Source organism: Oryctolagus cuniculus, chromosome 8, assembly GCF_964237555.1.
Source record: "Oryctolagus cuniculus chromosome 8, mOryCun1.1, whole genome shotgun sequence".
NCBI lineage: Eukaryota > Metazoa > Chordata > Mammalia > Lagomorpha > Leporidae > Oryctolagus > Oryctolagus cuniculus.
In genome coordinates this window covers 108,781,805-108,801,181 of record NC_091439.1, presented here as the reverse complement: position 1 = coordinate 108,801,181, position 19,377 = coordinate 108,781,805, and the positions used below count along the sequence as shown (strand labels likewise).

The following is a 19,377-nucleotide window of genomic DNA, read 5'->3' as shown; positions in this document are numbered from 1 at the left end:
ATTTCAGGGGTCCTCCACAAAGCCTGGTGCGAACACATGTAGACATGTTCGTTTTTTCTGTTGCGAGGAGTCTCAAGCTTTCATCAAATTCTCAAAGGAACCTATTTTGTTCAGACAAATCCTCAGATGCGGGCACAATGGCTGGCATATGAAACACTCTGTAAACATCTGCCGACTCTGTGTTTCACATGCTCCACCAAGAAAAAGTTAATAACCACTAAAATTGAATACAAGGGTACATCAAAAAGTTCTCAGGAAAAATTGAAAGAAACCATGTTTATTTTGGGCACCAAAATTTTTGAAATCCATGCACTGTTTTTTCATAAAAGATGTTTTCTAAGAGCATTTTGAAGTACCCTTGGGGAGCCATTCTCTGGGGAATAATCCTCACTATTTCCTGCCTCCATAATGCTCTACCTATAAGGAGCCTTTTGCCAACCTCTTGCTCCAAGTCCTGAATGAATCACACAATTCTGTGCCTGTCTATTAAACCAATTAAGAAAGATTCTGAAATCACAATTTCATCTCCTTTAGGAAATCATCCATCTTCTTAATTTAACTTTACCACCCTATTTAATTAACAAAGATTTAATGACAGTTAATAAATGATATATTAATTAATTAAAGAAGTGACTGTTTTGTCCTGAAGGTAATCCAAAATCTTAAAGGCTTGTAATTTTCATCTATCAAAACTCAAAATCCAATTAAACCGAAGTTACCTTACTTTACTGTTGGTCTAAGTACCAGAGAGAATTTCTAATATGTCCAGAATATGTGCTGGTATATGACTATGGAAACTCTGACCTTGAGAAATCAGGGAAATGCCTTGTGTACAAGGCATGTGTACAGCCAGACCTCAACAAGTTCGTGGGAAAATAGAAATAAAAGTTAAGCTTCTCTTGGTGCCCCCAAGTTTTGAAATCCATGCATAGTATTTATAATATGCATTTTCCGTGGACTTTCTGAAGCACCCTCATATTGTGAACAGACAGCAACATCACCACAAACTGTCTAGTCCATGAATCGAAAAGAAACAGCTGATGCTTACTCAGTGGAAACCTCTTTGAGCAGGGTACCAACTACCTTGAGCACAGCTGATAGGAATCTGTCCGTCAGTGGAGGGCACCAAGCCAATTACCAATGTAGATATAAAATACAACTGTCTGTAGTTCTCCTGGTAATTTGTTCCCAAGAACATGCAAATCTGGACGCAGCCCAGACGTGCATGGGTGGGGCCTCACAACAGAAGTGTGCTGCCTGCAGGAAGCAGGCCAGGCCATTTGTGGCACGGATGTGTTCAACAAGAAACTGCACTGGAAAAAAACTCAAAAATGTTATTTGGAAATAATTTCTACTCTTCATAAATACAGACGCTGATCTCCTTTGCTGATGAACAGTAAAAGCTCTCTTCCTTACAAGGCTGGACTTAGACGTGTGCGCCACGTCCCAGGATGGACTAGCCGCTTAGCAGATTCTTGAGGACAAAAGTAAACAGAATCAAGAGCATTAAATACAATCAAGGAAGAGCCTATTAAGCCCTGCCATTTATCTCATCCAGTTCATGAGTCTACTTTGTGTCACTGGGAAAGAAGGGCTTTCTCAAACTAAACATTTCTTGAAAAAAGAGTCATCAGTTGGACATGTAGGCACCCCCAAGACCTAAAAGAAGTGAGCACGGGGTAAGGAGTGCTCCCTTGGTGAGCCAGGACAAGAGGGACGATTCTAGCTCGTTTCTCTGTGCTCTCTTGAAAAATGACTCTCAATGTTTTACAGAGAGACAAACCTCTGATCCAGATTTCGACGGGAAATCACCCTTAGTCAGCTTATCTCACCTGCAGCCGAGGCTCCTGTGTGCTGAGTGTCGTTCTAGTGGCTGAGGGGGAAGTCTCGCGAGACACTGCGGATGCTTTCAGAAGAGCAGATCGTTGTGTTACAGATTGTATTTCAAACATACGCACACCATAACCCATTCATTACATGGAACACAATGCTTTTTTAAAAAAAATGTTTTCATGAGAACACACACACACACACACACATAGAGCTCCCATCTGCTGGTTCACTCTCCCAAATGCCCAAAACAGCCGGGCCTCGCTGGACCAATCCAGGTCTCCAATGTGCATGGCAGGAAGCCGACTCCTGAGCCACCATCACTGCCTCCCGGCATCTGCGCTAGCAGCATGCTGGAACCCAGAGGTGAAGCTAGGCCTCCATCCCAGGTACTCAGGACGGGACATCAGTATCCCAGCCGGTGCCTTAACCAGCCCCAGTAGGCACTTCTTAAAACAAAAGTCTAGAAGGATATCTAATGAACAAAGAAACGTTCATTTAATTTTTCTTCTTTTTATGGGAAATCCACTTCAATATTTTACATTTTTATATCAAAAATTATTCAGTATAATTAATAAAAATAAACATAAGGCCTAGAATTGGCAGATTGCAGCTCAGAAATAAATTTCAGTGTTTATGCAGCATCATTCTACAGAAATGCTCTTACCTTCTAACACAGCAGTTACCCCAGCAGGTCGTCTTGGCAGAACCCCAGTGTGGACATTTTTCAGGGCAGAGGAACCTGTCTTCTTCATCTGCCAGGCATGCACTGCTTTCTCACGCTCCATCTGAGCAACCACCAGACAGTGGCCCTGAAGGAAGACTGAGAAACTGAGTACCTGGAGGAACCCGGAGTCCTAAATGGATCATCTTACCTCTTAACATGTGCTGACGATTTAACTTAAAATTCCAAAGACAACTGGGAACTGCTATTGACTGGCCATGCTACTGACGCCTCTCATATCACGGGGCAATCTGTGGGCCGAAGCTCCCTAGTCCTAGAGCTGACTGCAGATGCAAGTGTGGCCACAGAGGACACACAGCCTCCGCATCTGTGGCTCTGTATATTCAGGGAAAACTCATAACTGCAGAGAAGATGCACAGATTTTATCAGTATCATTATTCCCTAATCAATAAGTAAACAATAATTTACGTAGCATTTACATTGTGTTAGGTACACTAAGTAGTTGGGAGATGGCATGATGGGCATAGGTCATATGCAAATACTGTGTTATTTTACATACGTCTGGGATTCAGGCATCTGCAGATTTTGGTTGGGGTTCCTGGACCCAAGCACTCACGGGTACTGAGGGATGACTCTCTGCAAGACTTTTAACTGAGAAAGTTAATGCTTTGATTATGTACTTACAGATATGACAAATACAAGGAAACAAGAGTTCAAATTATCAGAGATAATGGTTGGGCCAGCCCTGAAAGAAAAATGGGAGGGTGGGAGGACAGATTCAGGTCCCATTGAATACAATGTATTTATTCAACAAAAATATTTAGTGAGACTGTTATGGGCTAAAGATAAAATGAACAAGGCAGAGACAGACCCTTCCTTGTGGAGTTTTTATGTGTTTATCCACTATTAGTAATTCTTGAGCATCTTCTATGAGCCAATGTTGTAGATTTGGGGCTGAAAGTGAAATGGCTCATGGTGTCTAGTCTTGAAAACCATCAGTATATTTTATCTGTGCTCTAACTGGAAACATGGAAGAAACACACTACCAAAAACGTGAGGCAGACAACTACAAGATACTGTTTAGGTAAACGAGCAGTGATGTAGAAAGAATAATTTGAAGCAAGCTTGCCAAGCAGATGAAGCATGATGTTGGTGCTCCAGTTCCATTATGATATGCAAGGAAACTTAAAAGTGTTTGTGGAAAACTGTATTAGAAAGTATGTATATTTTTGCACAAAAATGATATTGATATTTATGAATAATTTCTTTCATGATATGGATTTTCCATGAACTTTTTGAAGACCCTTGTATTTCCTTCCTTCCAAGTATCTTTGAGGCCCCTTGCTCCTACTTGAAGTATCCCCTCTCCCAAGTGATATTCACCATGCATGTTCTCAGGGGTAACCTAAATCCTAATCACTAAGTTGGTAAACTAATCTCTATTAAATTGTCACGAGAGTCCAGCTCTCTGCTATGGCTCGGGAAGGCAGTGGAGGATGGCCCAAGTGCTTGGGCCCTGCACCCCATGGGAGACCAGGAGGAAGCACCTAGCTCCTGGCTTCAGATTGGCGCAGCGCGCCAGCCATAGCAGCCATTTGGTGGGGCGAACCAACAGAAAAGGAAGACCTTTCTCTCTGTCTCTCTCTCTCACTGTCTAACTCTGCCTGTCAAAAATAAATAAACAAATAAAAATAAAAATAAAAAAATTGTCATGAGAGACAATTTAGGGTTATTCTCCTAAATAAAAACACCTATGAATTATAACATCACCTTGTAGAGGCACAAAGACCTGGAATAACAGCAATTCCTTACCATTGAATTGCGCTATTAATTTAAGTACAGACATCAATGTGAGGCATTCCGAGTTAAAACACTAAAGGGTTATGAAGATGAATAAGATGCTAACCTTCTCCATAGGTACCTCACCAGCTACTAAGGGAGAAATCAATACACAAGCCACTTTGATCAAAGCAGTGGACAACAAGGACAGGACAGCGTGGCTGGGCCCTCACCCACACCAGCTATCATCACACACCCTCACGGCTGAGCCACTGTAAAACTGATGATAATGGGTCTTTGTAGGCTCACTTGCTGTCAAGCTCCCTTAATGAAACTGAGCCCAGGTCTCCCCAGGGAGGTGAGTGAGGCAGGCCGACTCCAGCATTAACGTAGGAGGAGAGCAAGGGTGTTAACCAGATCCCCAAGGGACAGGTGAGCCTCTAGGAAGAGGACACAGAGCTCTGAGGCCCAGCATCTCTCTTCTTTCATTACCTTGGAGGGTCTAGTTCCAATCCTTCAAGAGCTGGGAGACTGGGGATGGTGCTGTGGCACAGCAGGTTAAGCCTCCACCTGCAACGCCAGCATCCCATATGGGTGCTGGTTTGAGACCCAGCTGTTCCACTTTGATCCAGCTCCCTGATAATGTGCTGAGAAAGCACTGGAAGATGACCCAAGTCCCTGGGCCCTTGTACCCACATGGGAGACCCGGAAGAAGCTCTGGGCTCCTGGCTTTGGCCTGGCCCAGCCCCAGCTGTTGAGGCCATTTGGGAAGTCAACTAGCAGATGGAAGATCTCTGTCTCTCCTCTTCTTTCTGTAACTCTGCCTTTCAAATACTTTTTATTTTTTTACATCTTAAAAAAAAAAAGAGTTGTCAGATTTCCCTAAATTTGTACACAACTTTTCAGAGTTAGGAGGGCAGCTGGCGAAAGGTTATTGTCCCATCTCACCAAGTAGGAAGACTCTCAAAGGATGTTGATCTTTATGGTTTGATGAATACAGGCACTTCAAGTCAGGTTAGAGGGGGACAGTGCCTTGGCAAGCAACAAGGACCCCTCTACTCCTCTCCCAAGTCACACTCAGCTCTGGAGGCTTAGACCAAGAATCAGGTCTCAAAACTGACCTACAGGTGCCCAGTGCATCCTCGAGCCTCCGAGACCTTCCCTCTTGTATTCTCACTTCTGTGACATTAGCTCAGGTTTCTCACGCTCCCCATGTTACAATAATGTTCTGGTATAAATATGATGACAACACATCCTCTCTCAGCCAAGTCCCTAGAATAATCCTTCAATACCATCATACTCTCACTTGCAAGGGGTCTTCAAAAAGTTGGTGGAAATGTTTATTACAAAAAAAAAAAAACAACTATGCACGGATTAAGGAAATTTTGCACTGAAATAAACTGATCTTTCAATTCCACTTTCCCACAAACGTTCAGAAGTACCCTGCACATGCCTAAGGGTAGTTCTCTTCTCAGGACTTTATGAGGCTGAGTCTAAAGTTTTGAGAGCTTCCACCTGCCTCTTCTCTCTTAAGAGAATTGCTGCATCTTGTGCACTACACACACTCTGCACCTCAAACCCAGAACCACTAACTCCACCAATCAACGCTGGCTTACACTTATTTGTTTAGGAAACCTCCCGCCACTGACCCTATTCCCCGTTCACATCTGAACCAACCTCTCTAACTAATTTGGATTAATATTGCTTTGCCTGTTAATTTGCTTTATAGATTTACTTACTTACTTTAAAGTGCAATTCTGATGTTTCCTGAGTTATACCTTAACTTTTAAGGAGCTTTAAATCTCCCTGAAATAAAAACCAGGCTTTCCCTTATTGTTGCTGCTGTTGTTGTTGTTATTATTTTGCTTTATTCAACCCATCTCCCCAGTCTCCAGAACAATATATTTTAAGCTTTGGATTTCTTTCAGAAAACCAGTATAGTAAGTCTCCTATCAACAACTGCTAACAAAAGAAACTGAAAACACCCAAGAGCCTCACCCATAGGAAGGGCACGATTCTTTCTGAAAGTCTGACACCATTAGGAATATATGTCGGGCCATGATATTGATATATATTGCTTGTATATGATTGTGGTCAGAAAAGCTTGGGAAACATGACTTGGGATTGAATGAATATCTGCCTAAAGCAAGAAAGCTACCTTTTGCAAATTTTAAAATGTTTTGTTATTTTCTTATTTTTACTTTATTTGGGGGGAGGGCGAGAAATATCTTCTGATTGCTGGTTCACTCCCCAAAATCCTGCAACAGCCAAAGCTGGGCCAGGCCAAAACCAGGAGCCTGAAATTCCATGTGAGCCTCTCATGTGCATGGCAGGGACCCAAGTATTTGAGCCATTGTCTGCGGCATCTAGGGCGTGCAGCAACAGAAGTTGGGTCAGAAGCAGAATGTGCAGGAATCTAACCAGGCATTCCAGTGTGGGATGCAGAAGTCCCAAGCGGTGACTTCACTGCTGTGCCAAACACCTTCCCTGCCTTGCAGATTTATTCGGCTCTGCCTAGCATTTGCTCCCAGACTCCTAGATTATTTCCCTCAGACAAGCAGTCACCTAATGTCTTCCTGACTAGACCTCGTCTGCTCTGGGATCACAGGCTGACCCCACGTCTCCAAGTCCACCACCCACACTGTACCAGCTGCAACCTTGCCTTAAGGAAAAGCCCTCAGGTGATGATGGCAGAACCCCTGATGTACATAATGGTTTCTTACGCTCTTCGGCAGAACAGAGTCCAATATCTTCTTTCTGAGTTAAAGCATTCAGTCCCTTGCTAACTGACTTTATTATATAATGGAAGAGAAAAGATCAAGGAAATTAACATTTCTTGGAGCTTCCACGGGAGTGAAACTATAATTCATGGAGGAGCACTTATACTTATAATTGTAGATTACTAACTTATATAATTTTGAAAATAGAGCAGCAAAATTCAGCATTTTTAAGAACTAAGTCCTGTGAGAAAAGTTCTAATTACTAGTTATTATCTGAGATGATAGTTGTTATAATAAAAAATACCATTTCAAAGGTCAGTTGTAATGAAAACTAAACTATACTGAATTTACAGTTTTTCTTATTCTTGCTTCATGCATAGATATAAGTTGAAAATTAGAGTAAATGTATGTAAGATTTTTCAAAAACTTAAAAAAATTATAATTTATTATTTTATTTCTTTGAGAGGCAGAGAAAGAGAGAGGGACTGAGACAGAGAACTGTCTTCTACTAGTTCACTCCCCTAAAGTACTTAGGAGCCAGAAACTCAGTCCAAGTTTCCCACGTGGGTAGCAGGAACCCAGCTACCTGTACTGCCTCCCATGGTGTGCATTAACAGGAGGCTGGAATCAGAAGAGCAGGGACTTGAACTGAGGCAATCCAAAATGTGATGCGTGGATCCCAACCAGAATCTTTTGCTAGATCAAAAACATCTTAAACTTTCCTAATGCAGATGTTTTGCTTTAAAAATGGTGTTTGACTCCTGACTCCACTTCTGATTCCAGCTTCCTGGCTTCAGAATGGCCTAGCCCAGGCTGTTGCAGGCATCTGGGGAGTGAACCAGCAGCCAGGAGATCTCGGTCTGTCCTTCTCTCTCTCCTTCTTTCTCTCTCTCTCTCTCTCTCTCTGCCTTTCAAATAAATAAAAATAAATAAATAAAAATGGCCTAGAAAGGACTTTCCTTATAATTACTTTGGTCAAAGTATAGAAATTAGGTAGTGATTTCGGAACATCTATAGCTTTCTGTGTTGCCATGGTAATAACCTACATTTCCACATGTTTGTAGTCATAACATTCTATCCACAGTGTTCCCTGGAGCCATGAGTGATTATGTCGGTGCCACTGGTTACTCCCACAACATTTGGAAAATGATGGGTCATTTCCTTGTTTGCTGCCGCTAGCCAATAGAGGAGAAAGCCACATAAAAAGGAGGTTTCCTTTACAGAGACAGCTGTCACTTGATGAAAAACCTACCAGAGATTCATTTGCTTAGCTATTATTTACAAAGTAGAGTGAATTCACACAGGCTGCACAGAAGTCCCCGGCATACAAGCCTTTACGGCCTCGGTGCAGAAGCCCCTAAACCTGAAAAGAGGCTCAGAGAAGAGCTCCCAAGGCAGCGATGGAGCTGCAGTTCTTTGATAAGACCACAGCACCATCGAGACTACACTGCTGCCTGATTCCTCCAGACTAACAGTGCTGAGCAACGGTGACTGTGTGCACAGATGAGGGAAGAGCGGCTGAGTCATGAACGCGGGAACCCTGCTGCGGCCGAGCGGGTCCCCACACGTCCCAGAGCTGAACTGGCCCTAAGCCAAAGCTTGGCCCCACTCTCGTCCCAGAGCTGAACTGGCCCTAAGCCAAAGCTTGGCCCCACTCAAGTCCCAGAGCTGAACTGGCCCTAAGCCAAAGCTTGGCCCCACTCACGTCCCAGAGCTGAACTGGCCCTAAGCCAAAGCTCTGGTCCCCACTCACATCCCAGAGCTGAGCTGGCCCTAAGCCAAAGCTTGGCCCCACTCAAGTCCCAGAGCTGAGCTGGCCCTAAGCCAAAGCTCTGGCCCCACTGGGGTCTGCCTTCCAGCCTGGAAGACAGTGCCAGGCACAAGGGACATGGCAAGGACCTAGTAAATGTTTTTAACTTGGCTTCACCTTATAGTCCTGTATTTATTCTCCTCTCATTACCACTTTCTCCTCCTTCTCTAGGTTTCCTTTATGGACTAAGGAGAGATATAAATAAGTAATTAAATGTTGTTGAGGAAGAAAAAGAAGAATGTAACTAGCAAGGGTCCTAAGGGACTTACAAACAAGGTACTACGGGTTTGATGGACACGGCAGTCACACGGACGGAGTAATTGGGAGAGGTTGCGTGGGACACGTGACTGACACGGTTCCAAGCAGCAGGTAGGAGCGTGAGGCGCAGAGGGCGTTCTGAAAGGTGAAGACAGCCAAGAGTTCCAATTCATTTCACACACTTCGCTCAGGTGTTTACTAACTGCCTCTGAAATAGGAACTTAGGGTACAAAATATAACAATATAACCTGTAGTATCGGCGTAGGGAACAATCAACCAGAAAGTCTATCTTCCCTTTTGGCCATGAAGAGAATAATGGGAGATTCCTGTTGAGAGAGGAAAACAAATTTAGCAGCATTTAGAAACTTCTCCAGACTGCCACCTGAATTCTTTAAAAGTAGCTGTAATTCCTGTTGTTCATTCTACAAAGTCAAAATGCATTACTTCCTAGTTTATTCAATACCTACTCTTGGCCCAACAAAACCCACTAATCACTTCCTCCCCTCTTACTCCAGCCCCTCCCTCTCCCCACCCCACCCCTGCCACCTGCCTACTCTAACCTCACCTGGTGGAAAGGATCAGCTTCCAGAATCCTCCCAGGCTGCTGAGGACCAAGGCTGTCCTGTGGGAAGGGTCTCCTGGGCTCCCCAGCTTTGCCCAGATCCTTCCAATTCTCCTTCCCCTTGTGGGCGTCTGGCACATGCTCACCCCCACCCCGACTCTACTGGACTCAGGAGGTGACCGACACCCAGCCCCGGAGCATCTGGACCCACAGAAAGCATGCCTGTGCAGCCCCCTGTGAGTTCTAGTGTGCTAGGGACCTGCCCTGTGCCACAGCGGCTGTCACCCACTAACAACACCCTTCTCAGAAGAGACGCCGCCTGCTCCTCACTCATAAGGGTGCACCTCCGTCCAGGGCTTCGTCCGGCCATTAAGACAAAGACTCCACACATGCTGAAGTCTTCTGCTTGCATCAGGAGGGCTGGGGAGCTGGACCACCACACCCTCCTGTGGCCCAGTGCCTGACTCAGTGCAATCCTCGGGATCTCTTCCAGTTTTCCACAACTGCTACAGCCCTGCTTCAAACAGTTCCTCTTCCTGTAGCCCGAATTCCCACTTGGAGAAAGTGACAGTCTCCTTTCGCAAGGCTGTCTCTTGTTTCCAGGATCCTTTCCTGTTTTACTTCCACAGCCCCCTGAATCCAAAAATCACTGCTTCGCAGCCTTGCCCTGCCTGGTGAGTGAGAGAACTTGAATCCTGACATCAGACTGGGCTGAATTAAAGCTGTGTTTCCTAAACTCACCTAGTTATCAAGAGTCAATGGAGCACTAGTGGGAAACACCACCCCCAGCACTGCTCCTAAAGACCGCTGCAGGAGACCTGGGGCAGGGCCTGGCAGCAGGTGTTTAACAAGCGCCCTAATGATCCCTAGGGCTTTTGACATTTAGGAAGGTATTAAATAAACGCTTGCTATGCCTTCGTAGGCCTAGCGATTTGGACTTCCAGCATCTCTCTGGAAGGGGTCCAGCCTTTAGTCCCTTAAATTTCCCCAGCTCACAGCCCAGCCAGACTCGATCCTGCCCTTCTTTCTTCCACATCCTAGCACGTCCTATGGTTAAGGTCACCTTCACCTTGATACCAAAGACCCTGTCACTAGCCGTGCAGAGAACCAACCCTGCCTTCCCAGGCTCCCTGGATCTGTGTCCTTGGACAGCATTGTGGGCCCATAGCAGCACAGAATTGTCCACATCACATGGACACATGCTGATTCTAACCTCTGGTTCCTCCTGAGAAGGTACTGTTCTTTACACACATTAGTTGCTTTTGGCCCTGTTGGCAACTTGCTCCCTGCTGAGCAGCCTGTGAAGTAAGCAGCTTATTTCTGATCATTCTATACTCTAAAACAACACAAAGCGCCCATCACAGTCATGCACAAGGACATTACATTCTCCAGTGGTGCGTCCCAGATGTGTAATGTACAGCACTCACCCCTATCCAAGGGGATATTTCCCAATAGTCCAGTGAATGCCCTGGTAGCATCAAACCCTACACACACTAACTTTCTCCCTATCCATATCATGATAAAGTTTAACTGGCAAATTAGGCACCATAAGAGATCATCATAATAATTAATAACAAAATAGAACAATTGTAATAATATACTATAGTAAAATTATGTGAATGTGGCAAATTTCAGAATTTTACAGTTAATGTTTTTGGATCATGGTTGACTGTGGGAAACTGAATTATAATTACTACTTATTCTGCACCTTTATTTATGCAAGCCATTTTATGAACATGTATAGTAAACCCATTTTCATTTTGTCTCTGAGAATACAGCCTACACTCTCAACTTCTTTGTAATCTTTATCTTTTATCTCTATATTTTTATCTTTTGTTTCTCACAGCACTAAAATGAACAAACTAGGCCATCAACAGTAGTTATGAAAAAAATGAAGGGGGTAAGCATTTGGTTAATGGTTAAGCCATTACTTAAGATCCCAAATCACAATTTGGAGGCCTGGGTTCAAGTCCTGGCCCCCTGCTCAATTCCAGCTTCCTACCAATGTGCATTCTGGGAGGCAGCGCATGATGGTTCAAGTAGTTGGGTCCCTGCCACCCACACTGAAGATCCAGACAGAATTCTCAGCTCCTAGTTTTGAGCTGGTCCAGCCCTTGCTATTGCAGACACTTGAGGAGTGAACCATCAGGTGGGAGATCTCTGTCTCTTTCAGGAATGCGCCTTAGGATGCATGTCACTAGGGACGTCCCTTAGGGTGCACGTTACTAGGGATGTCCATTAGAATACACATCACTAGGGAAGCCCATTAGAATACAAGTCATTGGGGATGTCCATTAGAATACATGTCACTAGGGAAGCCCATTAGGGTGCATGTCACAAGACACGCCCATTGGGACGCATGTCACTAGGGAAGCCCGTTAGAATACACCTCACTAGGGAAGCCCATTAGAATACACGTCACTAGGGACCCCATTAGAATACAAGTCATTGGGGATGTCCATTAGAATACACATCACTAGGGACCCCATTAGAATACAAGTCATTGGGGATGTCCATTAGAATACACGTCACTAGGGAAGCCCATTAGAATACAAGTCACTAGGGACATCATTAGGGTGCATGTCACAAGACATGCCCATTGGGACACATGTCAATAGGGAAGCCCGTTAGAATACACGTCACTAGGGATGCCCACTAAGGTGCACGACACTAGGGACGTCCATTGGGACACATGTCTCTAGGGACACCCACTGGGATGCATGTTACTAGGGATGTCCATTGGGACCCACATCACTCAAGATGCCCATCATGATATGTCACCAGGGATACCGATTAGCATACCCACTAACTGTTACCTGTATACATTTACAAAGCAACTTAATACTTTCTTATTACACCTTTATACTATATTTCTGCAACTCTTTTTCATGCTAAAATGAGCCCTTGAGGAAGTCTATCTGAATGACTTTTTATTTTCCATGCTTGTACCGCCAAAATTCTTTTCCTGTTATGAAGAATGGATTCCATTTTCCTAAAACTTAGCCTCATGTGGTTTTATATTAAATTCTTAAAACCCAAGCCCTTAAAATTCTGAGTAGTAATAAAACATAATTCAATAGAAACTTTGCTAATGTATCACTCTATTAAGATGGGTAGCTATGAAAATCTACATTTTGTAGAGAATATCCCCAATTATGATACAGAAATACTTCACTCATCAGCATCTCATCAGGTTCAGGGTTCTGTAAAACTGTTTTTCAATCCAGATTTTATCTCCAAAACTTTATTCTGCTCTCCCAAAATAGCAATAGCTACTTGGGAAATGGACCAAAATGCTAGAAGTTGAAATAGGATGCTTAAACTTGCCCAAACCATTGTGTCCTGATGTCCTCCAGAACCCCAAACCATTAACAGCTTTGCAGTTCACTGCAAGCTGCATGTGTCACCATTTTTCTCTTAAAAAATATCAGAACACGGCTGGCGCCGCGGCTCACTAGGCTAATCCTCCGCCTTGCAGCGCCGGCACACCGGGTTCTAGTCCCAGTCGGGGCACCGGATTCTGTCCCGGTTGCCCCTCTTCCAGGCCAGCTCTCTGCTGTGGCCAGGGAGTGCAGTGGAGGATGGCCCAAGTGCTTGGGCCCTGCACCCCATGGGAGACCAGGAAAAGCACCTGGCTCCTGGCTCCTGCCATTGGATCAGCGCGGTGCGCCGGCCGCGGCGGCCATTGGAGGGTGAACCAACGGCAAAGGAGGACCTTTCTCTCTGTCTCTCTCTCTCACTGTCCACTCTGCCTGTCAAAAAATAAATAAATAAATAAATAAATAAATAAAAATATCAGAACACTTGTTTTCCTTGAACAGTGCACGTGGGAAACAATTAGATCACTTGTGATGACAAGATGTTAGTGTTATTTCAAATTTTGCTTAATTGGAACTTAAAAAATCAGTGTAAAGGACAGGAGATACAATAAGGGTGGACTTTTTTTTATTATTTGAGAGATTTTTCATATGCTCATTCATTCCCCAAATGGCAGCCAGCAGTGGCTGGAGCTGGACTGATCAGAAGCCAGGAGCCAGAAGCACATCAGCAGGGAGGTGGATCAGAAGTGGAGCAGCCAGGACCTATATGGGATGCTGGCACCACAGGTGGTGGCTTTACCTGCTACACCACAGCGCTGGCCCCAAGGGGAGACTTTTAAAAAGCCAGTTTCAGGGTCATCATTGTAGCATAGCGGGTAAAGCCACTGCCTGCAGTGCCGGCATCCCATATGGGCACCAGTTCAAGTCCCAGCTGCTCCTCTTCTGATCCAGCTCTCTGCTATGGCCTGGGAAAGCAGTAGAAGATGGCCCAAGTCCTTGGGCCCCTACTACCCACATGAGAGACTTGGAAGAAGCTCCTGGCTCCTGGCTTCAGACCAGTGCAGCTCCCCAGCCATTGCAGCCTTTTGGGGAGTGAACCAATGGAAGGAAGACCTTTCTATCTGTCTCTTACTCTCATTGTCTATAACTCTACCTCTCAAATAAATAAATCAAATATTTTTAAAAGATTCTTTTTCATTCAAAGGAAAAGAATAATTAGATATAGGAAGTGTTTCTTTTACAAAGTTTTAAATTACCAGAATGCAAGGTTTCTAGTGCTGTGTGAGGCAGTGACAGTGACTGCTGGGAAGACAGGAAGGTTTACAGTAAGCCATAGCGATTTTGCAGTCACAATTCCAACACTTCAGGCTGGTTTCTTCCCTCCCTTTCATTGGCCTGGTTTCTGCCACTCTCTGTGCCTCTTCATAATGAGAGGTTGTGAACATTCTCTACTTCTCTTTTCCCACTGTCTTCTCTTCCTTGTGCATAGTGGAATCCCCTTTTTATGCCCAAAAAGCAGAAATCTAGGGTAGTAACTTGCATTCATAGTTATAAATCTGGTCCCTGCGCTAGTGTGCTCATGTATGTGTTGGGGGAGGGAACGGGGTGTTGGAGGGATCCTGAGTGGCGAGGCAGCTGAGCTGAGAGCAGAGCAGAGAACTCTTTATTTCCACCTCACTAAGGGCAGGGGTCTCAGTATCTAAATGTCTAGATTATTCCTTTGCATAGGAAGAAAGCATCTAGGTTTTTTAATAGACCAGTACAACTACAAAAGAAAAAAGGTAGCTCCAGGTGGTTCCCAAATCTATATTGTTTAGGAGGCACCTGGGCATGGACTAAACAAGGAGTAAGAAGGCAGTATCATATTGGCCTGGTCAAAATGTTCACAGTATAAGGATACACTCAAAATTGCTAATGTTCTCATCCCAATGCAAGACCTCTTATTAATAAAGGGTAAAAGCAGAGTTTCCTGAAATTGTTTTGGTGTTGATACCTACCTGAATCTTTCAGTTAGTACGATACCAAGATCCTCAAGACAATAATCCCTAGTTGATTTTTATTCTCTATTTAAAAAGAAAAAGATTATGTGTGCAAAAGAAAGTTTCTGCTTGATGTTCCAAAATAACTCTACACTGCTCAATTACATAAATACACTTTGGAAAGTCTTAGAAACGGTTTGCTAAGTCCAATTTCCTTTTTAATTTGGGCTACTCTCAGCTCTTCTCCAAAGCCGTGGAAGTTTGAAAGCTGAGGGAAAGACGGAGTAAGAGTTGCTTGTGCAGCTACATGGAATGTCTGTGGAACGGAGAACATGACTTTTCATTACACGATGCAAGAACTAAGTAGCAAGAGGGGCCCTGGTATCTACTGGCAGATAAGGCCAGTATGGAACTGTAAAGTGGTACCAGCAGCAGATAAATCATGAAATGAACACTTATATTAGTAAGATCCCTTCTATTGCTGTTCCATGCTTGCATGACTGCTCTGTTTCTTAATGCTTTTGAATTGCAGAAAATAAAACCTTGCCCTGGTTCTCGTAGCCTTAGGAAAAGCAGCGCCTGTGGTTTCGTGCTGAGTGAGGACTCGGATGGTTTGTCGTCCCTTTCTTAGTCACTCCCCAGACAGTTTAAAGATATCTGAAGTGATTCTAAATACTCCTCATCCTACATGATGATCTGGGAGTCTCTAGGACATGGACCCTTCAAGGCAGGTTTGTTGTCTGTGTCGCTGCCATGTCCCTGGGGGCTGTAGCAGTGCCCAACACAAGCACTCTGAGGCCTTTTGTTGAGCTGAGTTGGAAAGATGAGGTGAGTTGGGAGAGGAACTTTGTCTCTGGAGTCAGACAGACGTTGGTGGCTGGGGATAAGTCACTTCCCTTCTCGGGCTGCCAGGTTTCCCATAGGTATAGTGCTGTCGGACGGTAAACACAGAGCACCAAGCATGGAGCCCGGGGTGTGCTGGATGCTTGGCGGATGAGCCTTCTCCATTCTGTTAGAACTTCCTAATTCTAAATGCAATCAGCTCAAAGGGAAGCAAGAGTAGACGAGCATGATTTCTAACCGGAATCTCTAGGAGCAAATTACCAGGAAATGAAGTGAAGCGCTGCCTGAACTTCTTAGCCTTACAAGCCCTAAACCAGCCAATCACTTCCACGAAGATCTGAGCCAGCATAAACAGGGAAGACATAGTTCCCACGTTGATATCAACCTTCCGAGTTGTTCTTTTTAAGCAGGAGGATGGGTTTGGGCTTAGTTGTGCTTTCATTTCTTCTATTTTCTGCTGGTCAAGTAGATTGGAACATGGCTCTGGCATATCCGAGATAACCCAGGGGCTAAACAGGCAGGCGCTTTTTTCTGTTTTGACATTTCATGGTTGATACATAAAAATACTCTAACAGGTAATTTCTTTTTTTAAAAGATTAATTTATTTATTTGAAAGTCAGAGTTACACAGAGTGAGGAAAGGCAGAGGGAGAGAGAGGGAGAGAGAGGGAGAAAGAGGGAGAGAGAGGGAGAGAGAGGGAGAGAGAGGGAGAGAGAGGTCTTCCATCCGATGGTTCACTCCCCAGATGGCCACAATGGCCGGAGCTGCACTGATCCGAAGCCAGGAGCCAAGAACTTCTTCTGGGTTTCCCACGCAGGTGCAGGGGCCCAACGACTTGGGCCACCTTCTACTGCTTTCCCAGGCCATAGCAGAGAACTGGATTGGAAGTGGAGCAGCCGGCACCCATATGGGATGCCAGCGCTTCAGGCCAGGGTGTTAACCCACTGTGCCACAGCACCAGCCCGAAGAGGTAATTTCTAAGCAAGTTAGCCTTTGTCATTGATTATGAGTGCTCACTGGTACTCTACAGTTACTATATACTTTAAATCTCATTTAGTTGAAATGTTTATGTATTGAGAGGCTGAGAGAGACAGATTTCCAGCTGCTGGCTCCCTAGGAGACCTATTAGCATCCTCAGTAACATGTATCTATCTTAAAGGGCATCCCTAGTAACACGTACCCACTGGCACTCCTCACTGCCAACTTGCAGTCCCAACAGCTTCTCCATCAGAGTATTTGGCTTTCAGTCTGAGCCACGCGCTCTGAAAACACACAAACACTGAGCACTTCACTTGTCTCCTGCGGATCACTTCACCTCCCCTTTTAGACTTCCTGTTACAACCCTGCTAAAGATCGAAAGTACCCAAGCACCCAGGTGAGGATCCTTGCAGAGCCACAAGCCACACCAGCAGAGGCCTGGAGTCTCTGTCAGGACAGACAGGCCTTCTCCTAGGTCCACCTCTGATGGCACAGCCTTCCTTCCCATGTGGCAACTGGATGCCACAATGCTGGCCCCACTGTTGAATTTCTTCAATTGATATTGTATGTTTAAGAAAATGGAAAACAACACGACTCAAACAGCATCCCCAATTTTCCTCCTAAATGTCACCTTTCTGATAGATTATTTTATGTATTTTTGTAAGATAAACAGTCTCAAATACAGGGTGATTGGCCATGAAGCCTTTCTACCCTGGGCATCCCTCAGCACTGAGAAGGGCCAGGCGACACACTTCTTTAAATTAAGGACTGAAGTTTATTTGGTATTCCAGAGCTCCACCTGCTGGATTAATTAACAGTAGCAGCCCAGAACAAAACGGCTCTCAAAGGACGGGTGCTGAAACCCAAGATGCTCAGTCCTCACTTCCTGCTCCTTCAGTTCTTCTTCCGTCTGCCCCTCCTCTTTCCAGTTCCCAGCCTCTCACCCCCAGCTCTTGTTTTGTTTTCACGTTCTGCTGTCCATGCCGCCTGTCGGTATTGCTGAGTCCTCAAAGTGCCTAATGCTAGGCTAACAAAATCTAAAAGCTTTTAAATTTTATGAAGAAAGGCAACTGTGTTTGAAGTCGCAAAATTCAGTTGTCTTCCAGAGACTAACTACCCAGGGACGGACCTGTGCTTGCCCGAGGTGGAGTTTTTATTTGTTTGCGTGTCTGCTTTACACAGAAGCATTACTGCTGCGCTGCAGGGTGAACGTCCCCTCCAAACCTCGGTGACCCTGCAGTGGTTGCCTGTTGTGCTGTCATGCGCTGTGGGGGCCCCTGCCGGACGCCTGCACCAGGCTCTCGGACTTCCCAGCCTCAACAACTGTGAGGAATCAAGTTATTTTCTTTATAAATGACCCAGTCTGTGGAATCCTGTTACAGCAACAGTGGACTAAGATACTCTGTCTCCTACTTTATAAATAATGTCCCAAGTTGAATAAGGTAGCCTGCTGTTCTGACTCGGACGCCCCCTGGCTTTTGAGAGGGAGGAAAGTCGGTTCAGAGCAGCCTTCTTAAAGGCTCTGAGTTCTGGCCGGCGCCGCAGCTCACTAGGCTAATCCTCCGCCTTGCGGCGCTGGCACACCGGGTTCTAGTCCCGGTCGGGGCGCCGGATTCTGTCCCGGTTGCCCCTCTTCCAGGCCAGCCCTCTGCTGTGGCCAGGGAGTGCAGTGGAGGATGGCCCAAGTACTTGGGCCCTGCACCCCATGGGAGACCAGGAAAAGCACCTGGCTCCTGGCTCCTGCCATCGGATCAGCGCGGTGCGCCGGCCGCGGCGGCCATTGGAGGGTGAACCAACGGCAAAGGAAGACCTTTCTCTCTGTCTCTCTCTCTCACTGTCCACTCTGCCTGTCAAAAAAAAAAAAAAAAAAAAGGCTCTGAGTTCTGCAATGACCCACAGGCCATCAGAAATGAGTGGGATGGGAAAGGGAAGAGACCATGGTGAATGGTGGGAACCGGGGACTGCAGACTCCACCACTTGTCCACAGGGTTGCACTATTCCGATCCAGCTGGTTCTTCTAGTTTTAACAGGGAAATCAAAAACTTGATTTTTACAAGAGATCTTTAAGGTTTTGAATGTTAGCAATGTTAGCACGTTTTCACAGAAGATACCTGGAGGTCAGAAATGGCCCATGGACCAACCTGTAATTCAAAGCTGAGGGAATACAGACCTCATTCCCTGGGCAGTAAAATAAGTAAGTAGGCAGTCTGAAAAAACTTCTACTCTGGTCTCTGAACAAATCATTTGTACTATTCCTAAGGTCACTATTGCCTCTTAATTTGTGATTTAAGATTATATGACAGACTTTTAACAAGTGCATGGAGGGGCTGGCATTCTGACACAGTGGTGAAGCTACTGCTGGTCTGCTGGTGACACTGACATCCCATAGTGGAGTGCTGTTTTTTTTGTTTTGTTTTGTTTTTTGACAGGCAGAGTGGACAGTGAGAGAGACACAGAGAGAAAGGTCTTCCTTTTGCCGATGGTTCACTTTCCAATGGCTGCCACGGCCGGCGCACTGCGGCCAGCGCTGATCAGAAGGCCGGAGCCAGGTACTTCCTCCTGGTCTCCCATGCGGGTGCAGGGCCCAAGCACTTGGGTCATCCTCCACTGCAC

General features: G+C 45.2%; 1 protein-coding gene across 1 annotated transcript in view; it reads right to left on the bottom strand.

Annotated features, from left to right (window-relative positions):
• LOC103350800 (cyclic nucleotide-binding domain-containing protein 2) overlaps window positions 1-19,377 on the bottom strand; it is a 115,238-nt gene that overhangs the window by 9,584 nt on the left and 86,277 nt on the right. The window contains exons 10-13 of the mRNA XM_051820266.2: window positions 9,331-9,408; window positions 3,200-3,260; window positions 2,498-2,642; window positions 1,833-1,906 (exon numbers count right to left, since the gene is read on the bottom strand). Of these exons, the coding sequence (XP_051676226.2) occupies window positions 1,833-1,906; window positions 2,498-2,642; window positions 3,200-3,260; window positions 9,331-9,408 (358 nt within the window). The remainder of the gene's footprint in view (window positions 1-1,832; window positions 1,907-2,497; window positions 2,643-3,199; window positions 3,261-9,330; window positions 9,409-19,377) is intronic.